Raw genomic sequence first — 25,647 nt, 5'->3', positions numbered from 1 at the left:
AGGGTAGGAAACGGATAAAACATATAGAATGCAAAGCAGAACGATCTCCCAGACTCGGTCAGCCAATGCAAGAAATACAATCAAATCTTGAGGCGTGAAAAATGGGGTATTTCTCTTAGGTTGCCAAAAAATCCATTTTATATTGTCTGCTACAATAACACGTGCTTGAAAAGTTAGGATTAAAAAAAAAAATACCTTTTGCTTAGGGATGATCCTTCAAATAATTTGTGTATATTTTGACTGACTAAAAAAGGGGTATCAAGAGAATTCCAACATAAATTCCACAAAGATAATGAGTAAGAAAAAAAGCAAATATCCCAATTGAGAAACAGGCTAATATTACATAAGAAACGTAACTGTGTAAACATAATTTTTATAAGAAATAAAAACGGTAAGTATAAAAAATGAAAAATCTCAGTAATTAGAGAAATTCAAAACAAAATAACATTTCTCTATCAAGGAGGCATTAAAACAAAGGAAATCAAGAACATTAAAGTTGGGCTTCCCTGGTGGCGCAGTGGTTGAGAATCTGCCTGCTAATGCAGGGGACACGGGTTCGAGCCCTGGTCTGGGAAGATCCCACATGCCACGGAGCAGCTGGGCCCGTGAGCCACAATTGCTGAGCCTGCGCGTCTGGAGCCTGTGCCCCGCGACGGGAGGGGCCGCGATAGAGAAAGGCCCGCGCACCGCGATGAAGAGCGGTCCCCGCACCGCGATGAAGAGTGGCCCCCGCTTGCCGCAACTGGAGAAAGCCCTCGCACGAACCGAAGACCCAACACAGCCAAAAATAAATAAGTAAATAAATAAATAAATAAGAAAATCCTTTAAAAAAAAAAAAAAAAAAAAAAGAACATTAAAGTTGATTCACTGGAGGGAAAATAAATTTGTACACCTTCTGGAGGGCAATTTGGCAATATTTACATAAATCCTTAAAAACCGACAGGATTTTTTGACAAATAATACAACTTACGGGAATTTATCTTATAGAAATAATTATAGCAGGAAAGAGTTGGCTGCAAGCATCATCTGTAAAAGGAAATTTGTCAAGAATCTGATGTCTACCACGAGGATTTATTAAACAAAACAGCTGTGTCTACTCAGCAGACAACTATGCAGCCATTAGTGTGTCTAGTATCTGTATGGTCCCCAAGATGTTACTGAAATATTACACAGGAAAAAAAGTTGGGTAACTAAAACAAACAAAAAAATGCAAAACTTATGATCCAATTTGGCAACTATATATACATTTATTTAAATACACATCTACATATACATACGCAAAGGGACAGAAACAAGGCCCTCCCAGATGACGGCGGCTGTCTAGACAGCTGAGACTAGGGGTAGTTTTAAGTTTTTTCCCTTTTATTTTCTGAGGTTGCTACAATGAAATATATTGCTTAGGCGATACAAAAAAACAAGAGTATTTCTTAATATTAAATTAAATTTTAAAAAAGAGGAAAATAAAATTCCAAACTAAACTCCCGAGAGTGGAAGCAGGAAGGAAGAGCAGGCGGGACACGGAGCCCCAGGCCCAGCACCTTCCCGCCGAGCATCCACCCGCACGACAGGGGCCACCAACCCCGCCCGGAGCGGCCACCCAGCCGACACCGAGTCCCCATGCTCTGACTTGCCCAGCTCCATCGGAAGACGCGCTCAGAGGGAGGGCAGAAAAGCGGTGTTTCAGAATACGTCCCATGCTTCTTGAAGAACGTAAAAGGCAAAGATATTTAAACTGGGCTTCATTACACACCCATGTACCTGAAGTGAAAAAAACAAGTTCTACATAGTTCCTAGCGGGGAGAGGGGACCCCAAACCACTGGACCGAGACAAGAACCACATTTGGAATGGCCACAAGGGAGATCTGGCAAATTTTATTGAATTCAGGATCTATTTTCAGGATTCTATTGCAATACTTACTGCATAAAAAAATGTTAAGAAATAGTGTGAAAAAATAACTGTAAAATGCAATACATATTATATAAACTCCAAAGGATTTTCCACGTGTTTCAATGCCGCGGATTCAAGCATCTGAGTCCTGCATCCTCCAGCTCTCTTGGACCCGGGGCCACGGCTGCACGTCTGTGCGCGGCTTAGACGGCGTATCTTCTCTCTCCCTCGTGCTTTGCCTTGTGGTACTTCACGTAATCACTGTGCAGCTCCTTAAAGACGTCTCGCACCCCCGGCTGCAGCGAGGCCCGCAGGAACTGGATGTCGGGCTCGATGCACAGGTCCAGGATGAGGTAGATGCCCTCCTGCAGGAGGCCTTTCACCGCCGGATACAAGGTGACCTGGGAGAGGGGGACACACTTCTCTGTGAGCGCAAACAGGCAGGTGCCAGACCCTTGAGGCTCTGACGAGGGATTCCAGCTTCTGCCACCAACTTGAGAAAAGATGTTCCTTTTAAAATGCCATTTTGCATGTAAGTTAAACAACTGACTATGCATACACTTTTAAGTTTATATCTGGGGGAAACAGAGGTCAACTCAAGCAAACAAAAACCTGAGATGGAGTAAAACATCACGAAATCACAGGGGTAGCTTTGCTATTCAGTGAATGATGCCTCCGCACTTACCAGGGGCACTTAAAAACTTGAATCTTTAGATTTAAAAAATCTTATGGTAGGACTTCCCTGGTGGCACAGTGGTTTAGAACCCGCCTGCCAATGCAGGGGACACAAGTTCAAGCCCTGGTCCAGGAAGATTCCACATGCTGAGGAGCAACTAAGCCCGTGCGCCACAACTACTGAGCCTGTACTCTAGAGCCCGTGAGCCACAACTACTGAGCCCACGTGCCACAACTACTGAGCCCATGTGCCACAACTACTGAGCCCACGTGCCACAACTACTGAGCCCACGTGCCACAACTACTGAGCCCACATGCCACAACTACTGAAGCCCGCATGCCTAGAGCCTGTGCTCCATAACAAGAGACGCCACTGCAATGAGAAGCCCGTGCACCGCAACGAAGAGTAGCCCCCGCTCACCACAACTAGAGAAAGCCCGCGCGCAGCAACAAAGACCCTACACAGCCTAAATTAATAAATAAATAAATAAATTTATGGAAAAAAAAAACATCTTATGGTAAGAGCCACCTGAACACCGTGTCATATTCTTCCTCGTGGCCAATCACGTTGGAAGCTCTACTAACTGTGGGATGAGGGCGGCAATGTCGCCACCTCCCCCCAGAGCAGGGCAGGTAGGCAGTGGCTCTGACACTCTCCAGTCGGATCCTTGATAGATCCCGTCACGTGGCTCAGTGTCAGACGTGACTTATAATTACCACTTCACAGATATTTTTACTTCTTTCAACAATAACACAATGGGCCCTAAATCCCTAACTGCCCCAGAATGGTTTAATCGGTCCCTGTGTCCAAAGATGCAAGCCTTCCTAAAAATCTGGGTTAACCCAAATCTGGGCCACAGCAGGAGGAGCGGCGGCCCAGCTCTGGCGTGGCTACGTCGGCTACTGGCACAAACTTTGCAGATCAGAGATTCAGGCTGGTGTGTGGACAAAGAGGCCAGGACAGCAGGCACTACTCACCCTGCCAGAGCCGCCCAGGCTTCAGCCGGACCTGGGCAGGGCAGCGTCTGCCCACTGCAGCAGCTGCAGCCAGAAAGCAGCAGCAAGGTTCCGGCTGACAGGCCTGGGAAGTGGCCAGTTCTTCATTAGTGTCCTGATGACCTAGGAGTTCATGCCTCTCTGCAGACATGCAGCTTCTAGAGAGGATACATTTTATTAACTAGAAGAAGCATGATTCACCAAGGCAACCTCCAGGAGACAGAGTCCTAAAGAGGCGCTTTGTTTCTGCCCCTAAGAGGATGCTGTTCTTCACAGATATGGTTATTTTCACACAATACCTCAAAAAACATTTGACAGGTGATCATCTTAATTAAATTTTACTGTTTTATAGATGATAAGAACATTCAAGGACCACAGGAGGAATGGCTTGTCTGTGATTCCATACTAAGGTATTAGGGAGGGAAAGAAAAAATAAAACAGACAAACTGAAAACAGAAGAAGTCCTTAACCTCACTAGCTGGGTGAGGGCTTGCTCATTCATTCACTGAATCACCACTCACTAAACAATCCCGCTTCTAAAGGCAAAAAGAGGCGCAGTAATTTCCCCAGTGGCAGCACTGAGATCTGAACGGGGCATCTGAGTCCAGATGTCACAGCCCTTCAGCTGGTGTGTCTCCTTGTGAAGTACAGCCCGGAGCATGGGGAGGGGGGAATGGGACAGCAAGGCCGGTAGTATCAGGACAGCACAGCCCCTTTGCATCTTTACATTAGACAGCTTATTTGGAAAACAGGGGAAAAAAGTTAATTTCTACAACGTTACGGTCACTGGCCAACGAATGGGAACATCTCTAAGTTAACCTAAAAGGACCTTAGGCCAGGGGAGTAGTGCAAACTATTTACTCTAAGCTATCGATATAGAGGGACAGTTGTAAATCTGATCTACGGGTAAAAGAGAAGATAAAAGTGACCGTAACTTCCCTGACACGTCTCCAGGGTGACACATCTCTGCATGGAAGGAACAAGGTCTGTAGGAGCAGCTGCCCCTCCTGCCCGAGGCCGTCTCACCGTCATCGGCCCCAACCACCGAAAGACCTTCACCTACGCCGCGCGCTGCTGACACTTGCCGTCTAGCCTGTAATTAAACTTCAACACGTCTTCCTGGTCTAGAAAGATTTATGGCTCTCTCAGTAGAAGCCTCTAATACATATGGAATACTTTCTTCATTCCTGATTTTAAAAACAAGTAAGAGTTAAAATGTAGACTGTCCTGCCAGTGGATTCTGGGACGCAACAGCCTCAGATAATTCCCAATGCCTTTGGCCTTCAAGATTAAAATTAAAAAATAACAGATAAGCGTAAATTAGACACGAATAATGAGGCTGACAAACCAGAGACTCTTCATAAAGTAAATCTCAGAATAATAATCAGTGACTTCAGAGTTCAAATCACAGCCTCTGCTCCTGGTCCTTGGGTAAGTGATATTGCTGTGTCTCATTTTGTTCTTCAGTGAAACAAAAAAATCATGCCAGCTCGTGTTCCAGCAAAAGCTCACACATTAATGACCTGACTGCTTGGGAAACAACAAGATTCTATAAAAATGTTAAATAATTGCAAGGAAACCAAACCCCAAGCCCATATCTCATTCAAGGACGACCTGCAGGGGCCCTTGTATGCGGTCCCAGCTCCCACACACCCGCCCCCCGACCCGGCCAACCGTCCGCCCACCTGACAGGCATCTCCACTGGCTGAGGGATTGGGGCCGGGGCTGCGGAAACACCCTGAAGCGGGGCCAGGATGGAAGCTGAGGCCACACCAGGCTTTCTAAGGAAGCCCATTCAGACGACCCTCCCTTGAGAAACGCCGGCACCTCTAATGGAACATATTTAACCAGTGGCTCACCACCATTCTTACGAGATTTACAAAGGGGGGTATTCTACTGAGAGCAAGATAAACGATGTAACTGTATATCTATACCTGCACAAGGAGGCAGATAATACACCTGAACACACTACTTTAAGCCTCTGACATTCCATTTAAACAAGTAAGACATGAAGTCTTGTAACGAACGTACTACCCAGGTCACGCGAGGTCTTGTGGAATTGTGAAAATAGCACACTGACACTCCAAAGCGAGATCACTGTTGAAGAATGAATGAATTATCCAGACTACTAAGGCCAAAAGTCAGATTAATTGGGACCAGAGCGCTTAATCCAGTTGAACAAGTCTACCGGGATCTCCCCCAGGCCATCTACCTGAGCGTCGGAGAGCGGCCCCATGAGCCCCTGTTGCTGAGGGACCCCAGGACCCCTCTTTCTGCCTCCTGCTCTTGGACCTGGGTAACATTTCACCTCCCTCATGACCCCAGAGACTGCGCAAAACAGCCCCAGGGTTTGTGCCAGAGCAAGAAGAGAGCTACCGGTGGCTGAGGGCCCCCGCGACCCAGGCACCGCCAGCGCCCTGCGTCTTCGTGCAGCCCGCACGGGGACCCTCAGGGGCTGCCGTACACGCGGGACAGCCGCCACCGCACAGGCCCGCCAGGCCCCACGGGTCGCTGGCCGCACAGCTGGGGGATCCCGCGACCGAGGACTGGGCGGGAGCGCGTGGGGAGGCTGGCGGCTCGGCTTACCTTCTGCGCCTCCATCACATACTGGGCCACCATGAAGGGGGAAAACACCCTGAACTCCTCGGCCCGCAGTGCCACGTGGCTGTACATCCTTTCCACGAGGCGGGCGCACTCCAGCACCACTGGCAGGTCCTCTGCGCCTCCTGCAGAAGCAAAGAGTTTCCAAACCGATTAGCTCAGAAGCCGTGCGTTTTAACTCTTCCAATTTTACACTTTCAACGTAGCTCCAATTATTCAAACCTTCTGTTTTTTTTTTTTTTTCCAGACTCTTTCATTGGCTCAATTTGAAGACAGAATTAGGGAGACAGGATGTGTCCAAATATTGATCTATATTACAAAAGGAAGGGCACTTACAATCCTCAACAGTCCATGGGTTTTTTTAAGGGTCGGACTAGAATAACTAAGATTTTAGGGTGAAATCTACGATTGCTATTGTATTTAGAAAGGAAAATATGATTCTAAAGATAAGATGGCCTAATTATGTCTTTGCCTCGTTAAGTTTCAGAAATCATCTAGGATTTCTCCTTTATAGACAGACGTGAGACTCAACTATCATTACTAGACCTCTTGCTGGCTTCCCAGGTTTATTTCTGACCCCTAGTTCTTCCCACCCTAAAATGCCAGGATCACACACTCCTCCCAGGGGTTCTAACAGCCTGAAATGTCCCCGCGGCCCAGGTTACATGCGCCCCGGCCCCCGCCAGCCAGGCCGTCACAGCAGCTGGGGGGACCCCAACTCAGCAGAGCAACCTCCGCGGTTTTCACTCAGCATAGTAATACACCATTTTTATAAAATTCTAGAAAATGTAAACAAGCCTACAGTGACAAAAAACACATCAGTGGCTCCCTGGGGCTGGGGCTGGGGCTGGGGCTGGACCCCAAGAGGGCTCTTTCGGGGATGATGCAAATGCCCTGTGTTTTGACTGTTGGTGGTGCTTCCCCGCGCGAATTTACCCATCAAAACTCATTAACGTATATACTTTAAACAGATGCAGTTTGTTATACATATGTTAGGCGTCAATGAACTTGACTTTTGGAATGCACAGTATAATATGCAAATTTCTAAATACTGAGACTCTCCCCCGAATTAGAAATTTAGCAAGAATCAACAAACCTCAAGGCTGGAAAACAAGCTGTACCCATAATTTATGTGATTGTCATATGGAAGCTTGCTTCATTGGTAAACAAACACAACCTTGCTGAGCTGCAGCAGGAAAAGCTGTAGGAACTCCGCCCCCTTATAAGATGAGCAGAGAGCTGGCTCTACCACTGCCCGTTCCTCCTTAATCTCCCCATTAAACTGTGAGCTCTGTGAGGGCAAGAATGGAATTGTAGACGCTTTTACATCCCCAGTAAATGAGAGTAAATATTTCCTGAGTCTAGATACTTTTTTTCTCCAGAAAAGAACTATTTCAATTAGGGGATGTCAAATGCATTCACTGCTGTGGATATAGTTAAAAAATGTCACAGTCTGAAATTTTTTAAATTGTTTTACGTGTTCATTTGATGATCTGAATATTTCTCTTATGTAAACTCAACTGTGTGGTTTTATCTTCCGTAACATATGTGGCCAGAGACACCTGTAAAATAAACACATTTGAAATCTGTATCTGATACTGTTACTCTGAATTACCTTTGTCCTTCTGCCGCCCTTCGCGTATAACTGAACACACCAATCTATGAAAACAGTTCAAGAAAGAAGGGATGGCTTTCAGCATTACCTGCAATGACAGACAAAAGAATATGAAAATATGTAGGCAACTGTTTATTTCAAGATCTACTTTAAAGGAGTTCATATTTATTTCCTTCTTAACCTTATCTATCAGGACGCTCAAAACAGTGTGGCAACTCCTTTTTGCCAGGATTTTCTAGGGAAATGCTCACCCTACTTACTTAACTCTTTTACATCCGTTTTCATGGTTCGGGGTGGGGCTTCCATGCTGCATAACTTTAGGAATCTAATGAAGCAATCCTAGTTTAGGATTTGCTGAATCTGTCTTTTACTCTGTTAGTGGTGCATTCTGGAAATGGGTAGAAATAAATAACAAAACGTACAGTAGCCAGTGTATTCAAGTATAATTGCCACTAGAGAAAAAGATTACATAAAGCAAATCCATTTAAAATGAGAAACAAAACTTCTCATTTTTCAGCAATGAAAAGGTCTGGCTGGGACTTGATCTTGAAAAATGATACGAAAGTTATAAAACAGGCTTCTTTTATACTCAACCGTCCTGAGATCATGATCAAAGCAATGCACTGTCCAATAAGGCAGCCACAAGCCACATGTGGCCACTGAAATGTTAATTAATTAAAGTTAAAATTCAGTTCCTAGTCATACAATTCCACATTTTACGTAGTCAAGACACGTGTGGCCAACAGTTCCTGTGCTGGGTGGTGCAGATACGGAACACGCCCGGCCCGGGAGAAGTTCTACTGGGCGGCACTGCTCTAAGGCTCAGGGTGAACAAGGAGTGAATCAAGTGTTGGGACTCTTTCCTTTGGTACAGTTTATCCAAGCAAAGTCTGGAGAGCATAACACCACATTCTTTATGTCAAGTTATCAGCTTCAGCAACATGTTCAGAAAGAGGTCATTTTTGCCAAAGTATTCCGGGGCGTCATCACATTTCCAGAGGCCCCGTCTTCCTCCTCTGCTATCACGGTGAATAAATGCACACAGATCCAGGGCCAGACCATCTGAGTTCATACCCTGGCTTAATATGCAATCCCGGACAGAACACTGACCCTTTCTGTGCCTGTTTCCTCATTTGCAAAGTGAAGATAAGAACAGGTTGTCGTGAGGGTTAAATAAGTTAAAACGTGTCAAGAGCTCAGAATGGTACCAGTTGCAGATCGCCCTGCCGGGGACCCTGGCTGCGCTCACTCTGTGCTGCTCCCTTCACATTTACCCAAGCCGATTCCAGCCGGGGGCCCGTATCAACCCCCATCCACCGCCCACATGGCCCAACGCGTGGGCCCCGCTCCCCCGAGTCTGTCCCGCGAGCAATGAGTGTGAGCTGCCGTCGTTAAGTCACATCCTTCTTTACTGCAATACCATGTCATTATCCTTGTCAATTCTCTCCTTTCATTAAATGGTCTAATTCTGCTCAATGGTCATTCCTCACTGGTTTTTCAGGAGATGCAAACAGTCTTCCAATGTCACTTTCATCAACTGCATGAAATCCTGAATCTTTTGCAAGATCTGCGGTGTCAGTTTATAATTGATTGGTATCGCATTTACATTCTACGGGCACACAAAAATCTAAGAATCAGCAGAGACCTGACAACAAAGAGCCTCACAAGACAGACAGGACCGAAGGCGATTCTTAAGCGGGGAGGACATTGGATGGAATGCTTAGTTTACCAGAGAATAAATTTTTTAAAAACTGCACTGCTGGCAGGTCTCCAACCTTAGAACATTAAAACACTTAAAAATATTTGAACGTGCCTATGTACATGTGTTATCTGTCCTATTTGTTAAGTTCCCACGCTTCACACGTATAGCAGAGGGACAAATGAACACCCGCCAAGGAAATCCAGTCTTGTAGCTAAAATTCAGACTCAGCTGGGTGACATTGGTCAAAGCATTCAGCAGCTCTGAGCATCAGTTTCTCTACCAATGAAATGGGATTGCCACCGGCTACACAGACTCGCTGTAGGGGTGAAAGGAGACACACAGCAAACGTTCAATAAATGGTGGCTAAACTGGAATCTCTTCTATGGGGCATTTGCTCCTAGTCTTATTTTATTTAAAAAGCAGCACACTGTAAAACCGGAACTCAGGATGGTTCACTCCCTATACCCAACTGAATTATAAACCCGAGAAGAGATCTAAGCCAGTGAGTGACACTTAAATATATGATCTGCAAAAACAGAATAATTTCTAATGGGCTTCCAGAAACACCTAGTACACAGGTATGTTCAAAGTGTCAGATCCAACACAGCCTGATGTGAAGGTCACACATTTCTGTGCTTGAGAAACCACCTGGGCCCTAGAAATTACTCGAAGCCAAAAGTTTGTTTCGCAAATCATTGTTTTTCCCACGCCACTGCTCTTCTGAAGGATGCGTTTCCCTGCCCAGCGGGCGCCCTGCCCTCTTCACCTTCGGGTGACACTGCAGGATTGAGAAGAGCACGTTGTGGACCCGCAGGAAGATGCGCTCATACTCGGGAGGCCTCAGGGCGTCCAAGGGCACGGCCAGCAGGACGCCGAAGGCCAGGCCAACGTGGTGCGGGTTGCTGATGGTCTCCTCCCCCTGCCTCAGCAGCGTAGCCAGGACGTCCAAGATGGGCCCGACCAGTGCCAGCGCCATGGGCTGTTCCCGACAAGCCTCTCGGGTCTGCAGCTACAGGGTGAGGAACAAGGGACAGAAGATGAAGGCGATTCTCCGGAGAAACAGCCCCAAACCCAAAATGACAGAGGGAAGAATGTCCAGACTCCAAAATGACCTGAGTTGTCACTGGGCAGTTCAAAGAGACAAGGAGACCAGCGTTCAACCCCCTGGGGGGGCACCTACTAGAGACTTGGCCGTATTGGTCCACACCCTCTGACGGATGCGCCTACCATGAAGAGAAGTAATTTCTCATAGAAGAGTTGATTCACCTACTTTCTCAGAATAAAAAAACTTCACATCACACACTCAACAATATTCTCCCAAAAAGATCCTTAGTTCTAAAATGTCTATAATTAAACTCCATTTGTTACATTTCATAAAGAACAGCTCTAGTTCAAGACATTCAATTATTGCTCTAAAGAATAAAGAGAAGAGACTGAAGCTGAGGGGTGGCCCGAAGTCTTACCTGGGTACCCTGGGCGAGCCCACCTGTGACAGCCCTCCTCACATGGCCAGCTGTAAACAGCACCCCAGCTGAGGCCGCCTGGGGCCTCTCACAGTGATCACCTTCTCTGGGTACCCTGGCTGTGCTGACGCTGTGCTATCCCCTTTAGAGTGACCTAAACGCCCAGCCTGGTGTTTATATCCACGTGGCCCTACTATGCGCTCGGCCAACACTGACCAGGCACCGCCCTGGGTCCTATTCCCCCCTCCCCCCGCCCTCTTCCTCCTGATGGTCCCCCTACACACACCTAAGTACAAATGGGCTTCGTCCACTAATGCAGATTCCCAGGGAAACAACAAAGCAACAAAACAAAAGATCAGAGAAGAAAGCAATGTCTATTCTCTAGACCCTTTTGCCCTGAGAATATGCTAACCCAGGGCAATGCTCTCACGTAGCACAAGCTATAATCAGGGTTGATAATGATGGTCAAATAGGCACTGCTCTTCCGAACCCAAGTCTGGGAATACTGACCCCAGACTCTTTTGAGGGCAGGAACACAGACAGCCCCAATTGGAACCAGGCTTTTGTTCTAATGAAACAAAAAGTCATGTGACTACTGTGCATGTTCACATGTGCCAAAATTTAACGTCTGCATGGGATTAACAATCGTCTATCTGCAACGTTACTATCCTAGTCTAGAGCCATTTTTTTTCTCACTGAATCGTCACTTAAACACACATATTCCTACACATGAATGAATGCACTAAACTGACCACAGAATTCTGTGTGGACACAGAGAGGCCCAGGGCTCCTTCTCCTGTCACCTAATTTAAATGGAAGCCTCCTGTGGGCACCATGTTCCTTCCATCACGGACCACGAATGCTTCCTGACGCCCAAGGGCCTTCACATCACACCTACAGATGACACTACGTGCGCAGCCAGACAGAGGTGCTGCCTGGACACCCAGACAGAAAAGCAGTGTGCTTACAGCCATCTTCAGGACACGGCCCCCGCAAACACACTCTGCATAATAAAACCAGAGCGTGACCGAAGAAGTGCCGCCCCGTCTGTACGTGAAAGGCAGGGGCCGGGGGACGCACAACCCAGAGGTACTCACCATTAGAGCCATGACCACCTGTGGGCACGCACGCCAGAACAAACTGGCCTTCTCGCCACCAAATGGGCAGTTCAAGAGCAATTTGACCAACGTCACAGCCGACAAAACAGCCTAGGGGAAAAGGGAAAACACTCAACAGTGGGGGGAGCCGGCTCTCTCGGAATGCCCATCTCGGGAAGCAGGCTGGTCACCGGTGCTGCGACAAAGCAGAGCCCGTTAGAACCCCGCGTTGGGGCAGGGACGAGACCCAGCTTGGGTCAAGTCCTGAGGGTGGTGCCCTGCACGTCACCTGCGGGAAGAAATGAACAAGGCGAGCAGACTGCGGCGAAGGAAGGGCCTTCTCTGCAGCGTCTCACTAAACCGAACACGTAAATGTGCCAGGACCGTGAAACACAAGAGGCCATGGCGATCTAATCAGAGGCCCGTCTCGTCGAGGTGGCGTTGGAAGAAGAGGCCGCTGTAACTCACCCGCGAGAACCGCACGTGCATAGGGGTGAAAGGAGACACGGACAACGTGCGACAATTAGACCAGGTGCCGGATGACAGGTGACGGTTTTCGACCATGGGAAGGGAGGGGAAGGGACTCAGTGACCCGTGCTGGGCATCTCTCACCATCCAATTCATCCACCGGCCCCTTCCTCCTGCCCCTAACGCTGCAGAGCCCACACCACGAAATCCTGGCTTCTGCCCTTTGCTCCCTGACCACAACCCCCCAAGCCCGAGCTCCGCTCCCCTCTCCCGCCCCGCTGCAGGGTGTGTCTCCCCACCGAGGGTCTGCTGGCTGGCGCCCCCAGCGCCCCCTCCTCACACTCACCCGCGCTCACTGCGCTGTGCACGCACTACCCCCTCTCTGTCTCCACAGCAATGCCCCCCAGCCCCCCACCAAAGCCTCTCCACCTCTGACCTCAGCTCAGCCTTACCCCCTCCACGACTCTCCTCTGACCATCTGACAGGCTTACGTAGAAGTTTATGGTTTGTCTCCCCTGGCTTGCTGAAGGGAAGCCCAGAGGCCTTCTCAAAGCTGAGCCCATCGGGCTGCGCACGCACAGTGAAGACTTCCAGAGGGAGGAGGGCGGCAGCAGAGACGGGCTTCGTGCTCACACAGAGGAGATGTGAGTCCTCCCTGCTGCCCCCAATCTGCCCTCTCCAGCTCTCCTCCCACCCAAAGCAAAACCCAGCCCCTGGGTGCCGATTATAACCAGCAGTCAAGAAGCCACTCACACGGCAGAGAAAGCTCAGAACCAGAAGACCTGGGCCGCCACCCTGGGCCCAGACAGCGAGCTCCCAGCCTTCCTCCGCCTGTGCGAGCAGGGACAGCCGCCGGCCGCTCCGGCGCTCAGGGCCGTTCAGGGGACCGAAGTCGAGCACATCAGCCTCTGAGACACACAGGCCGAGTGGGAGTGAGGGGCTTCGTTAGCAACTACCAAACAGACTAGGGGGCTAAGGACCAAAGGGCAGCTCGTCACCCTGAAAGAGCCTCACACGGGACCCAGGCTACGTGACCAAACCAAGTAAAATCAGAAGTACGATGTGAGAGGTCCCACACAATGGACGTGAATGTAACTTTTTACGTGTCAGCGCACGAGTATAGATTGATTTTGCATGTTTGTTTAGTTTCAGCGCTGACACCGCATTGCAAGTCACTTTTCCCATTGAAGCCCGTATCACTTACGTGCTGCCGTGCAAGAGAGAGAGGAGCAACCCACCTGCAGATCTGCTCTCCACACGTTACTGACGTCCAATCCCCGGAGGATACACTGCAGCGCCATCCGGAAGTCCTCTGTCGTCCCAACCTCCAACATTTGGGTGAACAAGGCTCCCAAATGAGGCTCTATCTCCTCAACTACCTGAACCGGAATCGCAGGATCTGCGAGGAAAACAAAACTGCTGTGACAGACAAGGGGCAGGTGAAATGGGTACAGCTGCTAAAGGTCAGCATCTCAGGGACGCAGAAACGGTCATGGTGCAGGTCAAAACTGCAGGGCACATTCACAGCGTGACACCACACCCAGCACCTGTGCCCTGCCCATGGCACCTGTGCCCTGCCTGCGGCACCTGTGCCCTGCCTGCAGCACCTGTGCACTGCCCATGGCACCTATGTCCTGCTTGTAGCACCTATGCCCTGCCTGCAGTACCTGTGTCCTGCCCATGGCACCTGTGCCCTGCCCGCGGTACCTGTGCCCTGCCCGCGGCACCTGTGCCCTGCCCGCGGCACCTGTGCTCTGCACCCGGCACCTGTGCCCTGCCTGTGGCACCGGTGCCCTGCCCGCGGCACCGGTGCCCTGCCCGCTGTGCCCTGCCCGCGGCACCTGTGCCCTGCCCGCGGCACCTGTGCCCTGCCCGCGGCACCTGTGCCCTGCACCCGGCACCTGTGTCCTGCCCGCGGCACCTGTGCCCTGCCCCCGGCACCTGTGCCCTGCCCGCGGCACCTGTGCCCTGCACCCGGCACCTGTGCCCTGCCCGTGGCACCTGTGCCCTGCCCGCTGTGCCCTGCCCACGGCACCTGTGCCCTGCACCCGGCACCTGCGCCCTGCCCGCGGCACCTGTGCCCTGCACCCAGCCCAGAGAAAAGCCCGAGAGAATGAGCAGGAGGACGGCGATGTTGAGCAGGGCTTACCTCTGGACCACGGGAGAAGGTGACTGGCACTTTCTTTATACTCTTTTTCTACTTTGCGTATATTCTTTTATAAAATCAATAGGGGCACAGGGCTGGGGTGGTGCTTTTACACAGACGGGGATGTTGAAGAGATGGAAAGAACCCCAAGCTTGTGGGGACTGCCCGCTGCAGTCACCCAGTTGTTCCCACTTAATGCAGGACAGCCTTCTGAAGTACACCCGGTGTCCCCGGGTTTCATCAGAGAGCCCACGGTTAGGGAGTTCAAGGCCCTTTACAATCTGACTCCAGAGTAACTTTCCAGCCCCGTTCCAGCCAGCAGACTATCCCACACTGCAGAAGACCCTCCTACGCCCCAGTCTTTGCTTACGGGGGGCGGGCGGGACCAAGGCTTCGAGAGAGAACATCTAGGTCCAAGTGTTCCACAAACTGTAAAATCCTGGATGCAGGACCTCTCTGGGCCTCAATTCCCTCATCCGTGAAATGGGTAGAACTGCACCAACTCCTGTGGTTGGCAAATCAAAGAAAGGGCACCGCAGACTCCCATCCCTGGAAAGCTGAGCGTCAGCACTGCCGCCTCACCCGCCCTCCCGTCACCCACCTCCCATGGCGGAGGCCTCGCCTGCCTGCACAATCCACCGTTCTGGTCATTTCAGAGTCTTTCCTCACCCTGTGACTCAGGTAACTTGTGTGAATGTCTGTTTACTAAATTAGACAAGTCAAAATCAACAGCTCATTCACCTCCAGAGGAGGACACAGTTCCACATATAGATAAAGCGTTTTTAAACTGATGGGTTCTTATAATTGAACTGAGGCAGCTGATTCTCCTGTCAGAGAGCATTTCTTACAAATGCTCATTTTTCTGAGCTGAAACCTACCTGAATCACCACCGAGGACCCAGGTGGCCACCTTAACCCTCCCTCTCCCAGCCCGAAGCCTTGGGCCACTCCCCCCTTGGCCTTTGCTCCAGACCTCCCACCACCCTGGTCCCTTCTCTAGGCCCAGGCTAGCAGCTCAGGTGCCTGAGGCCTGGGCCCTGGGGCAGTGCTCAGGCCTGCAGTCTGGGGGAGCAGTGGGGTGGCTGGCCTCACCCCCGACCGCGGCTCTGCCCCCAAAGTCAAAGGTACCACCAGTCCAAGGACACACAGTTAGGACTTAGGGGCCACCTCCACTGCAGGGATAAAGGCGGACACTGCGTTCTGCAGGGGGTTGCAGGGATAAAGGGGGACACTGCATTCTGTCTAACGAAGGGGCAGGGGGGTCAGAGCTTCGGACCACCGGGGGCCATATCTTAGGACGTTCGTTTAGAATGCTCTAACCAGTGTTAACAGAAGACTGAATTTCAGCCCCCATTAAGAAGGTGACACCATTCCCTAAGACAGTAGCTGACAGGGTGAGACAGAACACGTGTGACTGAAGTCTTTCAGTCAATCCACAACCAGGGCAGATCAAAAAGGGGGGCAGCAGAGTGTCCTTCAAGCTACAGCACCCCAGCCCTGGCCTTGGCCCAGGCGGCCTTGCTTCCTACAGGGGCCCAGTGAACACGTGTGTGTGCTGTGATGGCTGGGCTAGGCTGGCCGACTCCCCAGCCCCACCTCAGACGACTGCCCTAACTAGCCTCCACCTCAGTAACAACCACACAGGAAGAAAATGGACCCGCGCCCACTGGGAACAGTGCCACCCTCATGAGCTCAAGTTAGGGACGGACCCTAGCCTGCTAACCTCTGACCTCGGGGACAGCAGGTAGTGACTGTCCTGCTGGAGAGAATGAAGACACCGGCTGGGTTTTCAGTCCTGATTAGCTGGCCGGCAAGGGTGACATCCGACTACAACACTGCGATGACATCACAGGCTGAGCCTCTGTCCAATCAGCACCCACAGCCCCACGACGCCTGGTACCACTCTGAGACCTGCGGGACGATGTCCTGCCCTCAAGGAATTTTATGAGGTTCCCTATAAAGTAAGTCACTTGGAGTTTTGAAAAGTTGGCAGATTTTATCTTTCTGAAGTCCACTGATGGCGCTGAAGATCTGATACTGAAGGGCCTACAAATAAAGATGAAACTATCTATGTTGACCTCTGGGGCCAGGACAGAAAAAGGCTAAAACAGAGAAGAGTGGTTCAAAACTATAAACTAGAACAATCTCCAAAATAAGTGAAAAACTAAAGTGCAAAACAATATACCTAGAAGGCTGCTGTTTGTCTAAAAAGCAGGAAAACAACTGTGAAGGTAACTGCTTACAGGTGCAGAGAAGGCAGACGGCGGAAACGAACTCCAGGGAGGGAGAGTTTCTCCCAGCTCATCGTGTGGTACCTTCGGAAATGCAGACCTGCTCCAAAAAGGAGAGGGGCAGCAACTCACCTGGCTGCCGCTTAGCGACCTCTCACCAAAAGCTCTACAGTACAGAACTAGCTCAAGAGAAGATGTCTCACCTGCAAGGACTTTTCTCACAGATCGAAACACGGAGGTAAACACAGACTCCTTCTGGGGGTGCAGTTCTGGGGCTAAAAAGAACAGAGTCAAAAACTGCACGGCTGCCTGGAGAGATGGGGTGTCTCCTGCTAGAGCCGCCAACTCCGACAGGATCTGAGAGTAGACAGCCTGGTAGAGGGCGGCATGGGGCAGCAGCACGTGGTCCGTCCCTCCGGGAACCTCCGTCCCGCTGTGCCCGGAGCACAGGGCCAAATCGGCCTCCAAGAGCGAGGCGACCGACGAGAGGACGGGGGGCGGGAGGCGGCGGTCCCGGGCCCCGCGGGCGGCGCAGAGCTGGAGCACGGCCCCCGCCTGCAGCACGGCCGCCTGCAACAGCTCGCACGGCGCTTCCAGGGCCTCGTGCTGCTTCTGCGCCTTGACTAAAGGCCCCAGCACTTGGCACAGCTTGGTTAAAGACACCAGAAGGAGCTGCTGGCCCAGAGGTGTCTGATCTTCCGACCGTCTGCCTGAAGTTGCTTCAGGGCACAGATGGGACCTCGAGAGGAATGCGAGGATTTTCCCGAAATTGAGCCCCGGGCTGAGCTTCCTCTGGAGCAGCATTTGCAGCGGCTGTTCTAAGAAGGTCCCCACCACCTGGAGGAATTCCAGCCAAGAGGGGTCATCCACGTCCACAAGAAACCGCCTACTGGCTCTGAACAAGGAGGTCAGCGTGATCTCAAAGATGTCGCTAACGTACGTGACCCTGAGCGCCGACTGGGCGCTCTTCCCTCTCTGCAGGTGACCGAGGAGCCGGTAGCACGTCATCAAACACCTGAGGGTCAGCGAGGAGGGGCAAGAGCTGCCCGGCGTGGTGACGGCCACGGTCAGCAACAGGAGAAAACAATGCACGTGACAGGGGGGCAGGAGGCTGTCCAGCTGCAGAGCAGAAAGAACCTCCAAAAGCCGAAGAACGCCCTCCAGCTGCTCCCCCTCCAGCTCAACGGCGGAGTCACCCCTGGCCAAGGAGAGTAAGCTCTGGGCGATTTCTCCTCTTGGCTCTATGCCTTCAGATCCGACCTTTGGAAATCTGCTTTCCCAGTGAGCCACGGCCACATAATTCCCTTCAAAAAGCCAGGGCAGCTGCTGGCGGAGAAGAGCAGGGCCCCTCCGGGCGCCGGCACACAGGATGCCGGCGCAGCTCGCGGTCACGCACAGTAAGAACGCAGAGTGGAGGGACTGCATTTCGGGGAAGAGAGGGCTGTGGAGGACGGCCTTCGATATGTTTTCAAGTGTGATGTCTGGCTCCTCCTCCGCTGAGCCCTCCTGGGCTTTGCTCGTTGGCAAAGTTCTCAGCAGGACACCGGCCAGGTACCGCAGGTCGTCCGGACAAAGATAGGGTGTTAAAATCGTGAGATGGGACACGACCGAGTGCCAGTGGGCGACGGGGTAGGTGAGCGCACTCACCGTCCCCACCTGGCCGTCCCAGGAGGCCGTCGTCCCCCGGGTCAGGCTCGCTCTCCCGGAGCCCAGGATGTAGGCGGCGTCGCGCCTCAGAGCGAGGAGGGCTTCTTCAGACTGGACGCCAGTTTGCAGCAAGGTGTTTCTCATTCTCTGCAGGTGGAGCTGCTCCAAGCAGTACCTGCCGAGGGAGTCGGACTGAGCCGTAAACGCCTCTATCTCCTTCCAGTGCTTGGCCTCCAGGCCCGGGAGCAGCGGGGGGAGGCCCGAGGGCTCCGGGGCGGTGCCTGCGAGGGACCCGGGCTCAGAGCGGTACGGGCCGCAGCTCAAGCCCAGCACAGTGTCCACCTGGGCCCAGGTGTGGGCGAGCAGGAGCGCAGAGTCACCGACCCTCTGTCGCCAGGGCTCGGGCACCAAGGGCCGCGGCTGGCGGAGGAGGTCCAGCAGGGGCCGCACGAGGCCCCGCAACGTCTCGTCCATGGTGCGCCGCGTGCGCCTGACCACGGGCAGGGGCGAGTCGCCATCCAGGCTCCGCGCGTGGACCATGACGCAGTGCAGCAGCGAGCTCAGGGACACGGACTTCAGGGCCATGTCCATGTCACCCCGCAAATCAGGCAGGACCAGGGATTGGAACCTCTCCAGCATGAGGGCCCAGGCGTCCAGGACCTGGCTCGGGGGCAGATCCGGGAGGCACTCGCGGAGCACAGCAGCGGGGCCTGCGGACAGCACGGGCAGCCTGAGCGCCTCGGCCGCGGGGCGACAGATCACCCCCAGCACCTCCCTGAACAGCCGGGGCACCTGCCGGAGCTTGGCGAACGTCTGGAAGAGCGTGTGGATCAGCGCCTCCTGGGCTTTCTGGGTCCGCGACTCTGTGACTTCTGCGTCGATCCAAGCTGAAGACAACAGGTCATCCAGGTCTGGCTCCAGAATCAAATGATTCAGAGACAGCAAAACCCTGAGGCAGCGGAACCAGGCTGGCATGGGGGCCTGCGGATGGTTCAGCAGCATCTCGGCCAGACGGCGGTAGAAGTGGAACTGAGTCTCCCCGTGCCGAATCCGGTCAGTGGCAATGTTGTAGATAGTACTATTGGCCACTGAATTTAGCAGCTGTTCCAAGGCCAGGAGTTCCGTGGTCCAATCAGACGCAGGCAGGGCTTGCAACTGCTCCTCCTGCAGGTGGGAAATCCTTAAGCAACCAAACAGCCGAGGGAGCACCTTGAAGCAGAGCAGCCGGTTCCCCTCCGTGAGGTAAGAATCTACGAAGAGCTTGTACAGCAAGGCCACGGAGTTGGCCACCACAGCAGCCTGAAGGGACGGTTCACAGTAGCCAGGATCCACCAGCCTGGCCATCACGGTGCCCAGGGGCGCTAGGAGATTCTTCATGGCCCCCATCTTCGTGTCACCTTGCTGCTGGTCCAAGAGCTCCTCTTTGTAGGAAGGGAGCAGCTCGGCCTGAAAAGCTCCGCCTCGAAGCACGGCCTCAATCTGACTCCTAATGTCCCGGCCCAGTGCCGGCCGCAGCTGGCCCTGGCCAGCCTGGGTCCACGTGCCTGCCGAGAGTAAGTGTCTCAGGACCAGGCAGGGCTGGAGCAAGTGTGTGGTCACCTCCCCAAAGGTGCGTCTTGGGTTGACCTGCTGCCGCTGAATCGAGAGGTAAAGGCCGAGGGTCAGGTGAAGAACTTCGAACAACTGGGGCATCACGGCTCCCGGCTGCCTACAGGCCAACCAGCACAGCTGGCTCAGCAGGTCGACCGTCAGCTCCTGCCTGGCCGCGTAGATGACGGCAAGGGCGGGCGTCGAGAGGATACCCTGGCAGCAGCTCAGCACAACACAGATGCTCCTCTGAGATCCCAAGAGAGCGAACTCGGCCATTCTCTCATTGATGATCTGAGCATTAAGAAAGAAAGAAAACTCATCACTGACCCTAAACCCACACACGTACACACAAAAAATACAACACAATCAGTGTGAACTCACTCCTTGCCCTCATCTGAATGAGAAAGAAATGCCCAGATTCACACATCTAAATGAACGTGGCATTTCCTTAGCGCACCAAAGGAAGGCAGAGGACCTGTCGTAACTCCTACACACATCCATGTCCTACCCGTATAAACTTGGGAAGGGGCTCAGTGCCTTTGTAAATTTGCTGTGCCTTTTTAAAGAGTAGAGTTTTATAAGGCTTAAACCTCAAAGATTTCACTTTTTCTTAGATCCTAAACCTATAATTCAACTTAGATGCTACAGGTAGTTGGACAGTGGCCTTGGGTTATGATCCTGTGGTCCAAAACACATTTTTATAATCAGTCATACTGTTTGTATTTAAAAAGCCAAAGCAAAAGGCATTCTTAAAAGAGAAAAGCAAACGCTGCCAGCTACTACTTAATATACAGCAAACCCACAGTCTATTGCTTCCAAAATTCTGAAATTCACAAACACCAGAAATTATGAGGGCCAGGCAGGTTCCAAAGTTCACTTATAGGCTAAGTGACTTGCTCCCAGCCTTACAGCATCTGATAATCAAATTTATCCTAGGTGTTAAGTTAGCAGTAGCCCAAGGACACAGGTGTGTTTATCTCCATCCGAGTAACTGCTGGCTCTGGAAAAGCCCAAACAAAGATATCACATACTTAAATGCCAGCACACTTACTACAGTGATCTCCAAATTTTTCTGATTATACAACTTTTTCCACACTTATACCTGATAAGGTTATAAATTACACGTATGCACTACAGTACTAGTATCTTATATAATTATAAAGCATACATAGAAATTCAAGTGACTTTTTAAAAAACATATAGAGATGTAAGATTTTCTTCCCACATTTCCAAAGAACCATTCAGAATAACCCACTTTGGTGACCACTGGTCTATCATTTTAAAAAGTGACACAATTTAGAGCATAATTTCAAGAACCAGTAAAGCCTATGAACCATCAGGCATCCACCATTTAATTCTTCTGTTCCCAGCCTCTACTGCTTTTCTCCTCCTGCCCGCATGCTCGTGTGGGTGAGGCTGCAGGGTAGAGCGCAGGCTTTGCCGTCAGACAGATGGAGGTTCAAATCCCAGCTCTGCCACTTACTTGCTGTGTGACTTTCGGCAGGTTACCTGGCCCACGTTCAGTGCTCATTATTCGTGCTTTTTATTGTCACCAGCTATCCTCACAGTATTTCAAAATACTCAAGTATTGACAGTGAAGTTCATAATCCCGACCTGAGACTTCAAAATCACTGAGTCAAAAACCTTTGAGGAAATTCTCATCCAGATTTTGGCCTTTGACCTCCCTCCAGTCCAGCAGAAAGGTGAAAAAACAAAAGTCATAAAGTAGCATCATTTGCTGGCTACCTTTTCCAACTAAAAAGGTAATTAACCACTTTACGAAAGAGTTCTAAGCTTTTCATAATATAAAGTGCTTAGCATGGTGTAGAGCATACGATGTGCATTCAATAAATATCAGTCATTATTATAACTCTAAAAATATTATTTCTTTCTCCTCCCCTACCTTGATATTTTCTGTATCTTCATATAATTAACCATAAGACAAATAAGCCTCCAGCATTAACAGGAAATCAATAGAGATACATGTAACACAGGATAACACAGGAAACTGTTAATTACCTTGATGAGGGAAATCTGAAGGTTAATTGTCTTTCCATTCTTGAGGAGATTCTGCAATTTTCTGCTATGTAGAATGTTATCCATATAGATCCAAAGCCTTTCAACAATGTCTTCCTTCAGTTCAAGTTTTTTCTTATAAAACGCAACCAATGACTGTCGTGCCCAATCAAGTAATACCTGAATTTGGAATATACTTTAAAAATAAATGAATTTCTTTACCAAGAAAGAAAGACACTGGACATTTATAGGGACATCACATGCATAACCAAATACAATTGCCAGGGGGGAAAAACTCTCCTTTAAAACTTATCTTTGGTAACATTATGTTATGTTTTGGTGTCTTAAAATATTTATTATGAAAGAATCAAAAAAACTGTGTCTTCATATGGGGCCAATAAAAAGTTTCAAGAGAAACGGTTTCTTCTAACTAATCGCTTCTAAGTTTTAAAAGTTAAAAGCACAACAACAATTGCTCAGAATGGCCACAAAAGGAATGACACACAAAAGCAAAAATGCAGAGTCAGAAGACCAGGGTTTGTGTCCTGGCTTCCCGAGTTACCTGCAGCTTCATCCCTAAACCTATTTACCCTGTTCAGAAGACAGAGAGTCTTCTATGAAATGATTCAGAAGTGCTGTATTAAAAGGAGGGCTGGACATAAACAGTTTCCATTATTGTGACATGTTTCCTTATTCATAAACACAAGGAAAGGTGGTGAGGCTTCAGCTCAGGACACCAGAACTGTCAATAACAGCATGAATAGTGACAAATGCTAAAAGGAAAAAACTCTCTCCGGAGAAGGGTAGTGGAAATCTTGATGAAATTGCCTGCCACGGCTGCCAGGTCAAGCAGCCAAAATGATTCTCAGGTGCAGCCAGATTTAGAAACTACTAGCTCTGCTAGTGCTCTACATACTGGACCTCATCATTTCAATGGCTGTAATCCACCTGACACATTTTGTGCTGCTTAATACTAGCAAATGAGTATCTCACTGCATGAGGTCATCATCCTGGTGTCTCCATTGTATTAACTGTTTTTCTTAGTCAGATAAGCTTGAGAAATGTTAACAAAGAGCTAAGTCTTTCTTGGTTCCTAATCTGTTTCTAATCTATCATTTCTAATCTATTTCCCCTCAGTTTATTACAAATGCTAAAGCTTCTCTACTTCCCAGCCTTGGTTCATCAAGTTCCAAAGATGTTTAACAAAGCACCAACAAGAATTGCTCATGGAGCATCACTTAGGATTTACAAACAAATGAAGCTGCCAACAGACTCAGAACTTAACTTCTGTAACCTAAATCCTAATTTGCTCACTGATGCACATACTTAATTCGGAATATAAGGGATGTTTCCAAACATAAACGAAATGCTGAGGTTTTGTAACAGAAAAACTTTGTTAATGTAATACCTAACTACTTACTTTTTTCTCACTGATAGGACTTTTAACTTTCTAACCATGTTTCCTTCCCCGACCTTTTCTCTAATCTTTTTAAATTTTAACTAAATGTCAATATGCAATTTACATAAGTGATCATTAGTTTAGGTTGTAAAAATGTAACTTTCACATTAAACTTACTTGTTCTTTATTTGGAAGAACACACTGATGGGAAATCCAAGCAAAGTGAGCTAGTTTTAGTTTATCTTCCCAGGAAGTTGTCTTGCTTTTAAGTTTTAGAGAAATGCCAGAATAAACAGCAGCCATTGCTGCGCTTTACCTACAATTTAAAGCAATGGAAAAAATTTATATTTTTTTAATATAAAGGACCAGAATATTAAGGTCAAACTTAATAGGCATCAGAAAATGAACACTATGTACCTTACTGTCTACATAACTTATACTCCTTTAAAAATATTTTTCTAATGAATTAAAACACTGTTGGGCAGAAATTTATACATAAGATGCTTGAGTCCATGAGTTTTTTGGAGGAAATTCAAACAGAAGATGGATTACACACACACGTACAAGTATTCCTGCTGTGATCAAACATCACATCCTCAGAGGTCAGTGCGCAGGAATTCAATGGAACAAGACCCAAAGTTTTCAAATTACTTGTGAAAAGATTCGTTCACACATGGTTTTAGATTGAAAGAGTTGTTTCTGCAAAAATATTCTAATACATACTATAGAGTATATACTAGGACCCACCCCACTGAACAGTTTAAAAAGATAAATAAGCAGTATTTCGAAATAGTAATATTTCTCCAAGTACAAAAGAAATATAGTATAAACCCAGTCCCAACAGAAAGAATGCTTTTTCAGCTGCAACAGTAACTTCATAAACTTACCAACACACACTGTTTCTAAGACTCTACAGAATATAGTTACACGATTAACGCTGGAAAAATACAATTATGAATAAAGAAAGAACACAAACATACCAACCACCTATAATCCTATAAAACTGAGCTAAATGTAGCTTTGAGTTTCCTAAACGCCATAGTAAAAAGGGGAAAACATATCAGGTTAAGTCATTTTCATTACATAGAAGTAAACAAGTCAGTTCCTCAAGGGAGAAAGTTTTTCATGATACTTAATACTAAAATAAAATTATCGTAAATAACAACAAAATAGGACCAATGAAGTACCGAGAAAAGATCGCGGCCCCGTGATTCCAATTTAAATACTGTCAAACCAAAACAATTTGCTATCCTGAGAACTGGATCGCTGGATTTTTTAAATCTAAGGGGTCTGAAATCCTACAGACCTCCCTTCAGAGCTAATTCTCAATAGGGATCTTTACAGGGAATGGGCGAACATCGGATGAAAGACAGTTAGGTTCAGCACGGTACCCTTCACTCTATTACAGAGGCCAGAACAGTCAAAGGCTGTCAGTCTTCCTCTTTGTCAAAACGTCCAATATCCATTCAACAGCTACTAATTTAACTTCTAAATTCAATGTTATGCAGCCATCGCGACAGCTACAAAGTACTCTAAAAGCACCTGCAGAACTGGCTACAAAGACGCCCCATACACCCTCCCGGATCTGTCAACCTTGGGCTCTCGGTGCCCGCAGCGATCCCTGCGAGCGGGCGTGGAAAGCCCGGTGCGGACCGCAAAGTCGCGTCCGTCCTCACGCGGCCACGCTAAACCCTGCGGAACAGAAGGAAGCGAGCAGCCAGGAGCGAGGCGAGAGGCCGCCGGAGGAGCAAGCCAGCGGGGGATGGCCGTGCCCAGGTAGGGAGCTCACCTGGAGGCACCTGGTCACCTGGGAGGGACTGCGGGCGGGGCGGAGGGCCGGCTGGGAGGGGGCTCACCTGCAGGCCGCCCCCAGGTGAGGAACTCACGCAGACCCCGCCGTGAGGGGCGGCGGGCGGGGCGGAGGGCAGTCACCGGGTGGGGAGCTCTCCCGGCGGCCAGCCCCGGATGGGGACCGCGCGGGGACGAACGGCCGCAGCGGCGGCGGGACCGACTCCGGGGCCACCACGTGGGGCTTCGCGCTCCTTCCTCCGGACTCCGGCTGCGCGGGGAGCGGCGGGGCGGCGCTGGACGGGGCGGAAGGAACGTGGGGCGGG

The 25,647-nt window shown here is 49.8% G+C and overlaps 1 protein-coding gene across 3 annotated transcripts; it reads right to left on the bottom strand.

Annotated features, from left to right (window-relative positions):
- Nucleotides 1-1,856: 1,856 nt before the first annotated feature.
- URB2 (URB2 ribosome biogenesis homolog) lies at nucleotides 1,857-25,643 on the bottom strand. 3 transcript variants are annotated; one of them, XR_009005610.1, is made up of 11 exons: nucleotides 25,323-25,643; nucleotides 23,711-23,849; nucleotides 22,138-22,314; nucleotides 17,085-20,409; nucleotides 13,744-13,904; nucleotides 12,038-12,148; nucleotides 10,244-10,486; nucleotides 7,776-7,863; nucleotides 6,146-6,285; nucleotides 3,542-3,717; nucleotides 2,154-2,289 (listed from the first exon to the last, which is right to left on the bottom strand). XR_009005610.1 is itself a non-coding variant. In XM_057530619.1 (10 exons), exons 2-10 carry the CDS (start codon nucleotides 23,834-23,836, stop codon nucleotides 2,092-2,094), a joined length of 4,569 nt encoding a protein of 1,522 aa, XP_057386602.1. In that variant the 5' UTR covers nucleotides 23,837-23,849; nucleotides 25,323-25,643; the 3' UTR covers nucleotides 1,857-2,091. The 3 variants fall into 3 exon arrangements, 2 of the variants coding, with proteins under 2 accessions (XP_057386602.1, XP_007182423.2); XM_057530619.1 differs by lacking the exon at nucleotides 3,542-3,717 and having other exon boundaries at nucleotides 1,857-2,289; XM_007182361.2 differs by lacking the exon at nucleotides 3,542-3,717 and having other exon boundaries at nucleotides 1,857-2,289; nucleotides 25,390-25,643.
- Nucleotides 25,644-25,647: the final 4 nt, after the last annotated feature.

Source organism: Balaenoptera acutorostrata, chromosome 16 (genome assembly GCF_949987535.1).
Source record: "Balaenoptera acutorostrata chromosome 16, mBalAcu1.1, whole genome shotgun sequence".
In the NCBI taxonomy this organism is placed as follows: Eukaryota; Metazoa; Chordata; class Mammalia; order Artiodactyla; family Balaenopteridae; genus Balaenoptera; species Balaenoptera acutorostrata.
The sequence above is the reverse complement of the archived record's forward strand: the minus strand, read 5'-3'. Positions and strand labels throughout refer to the sequence as shown.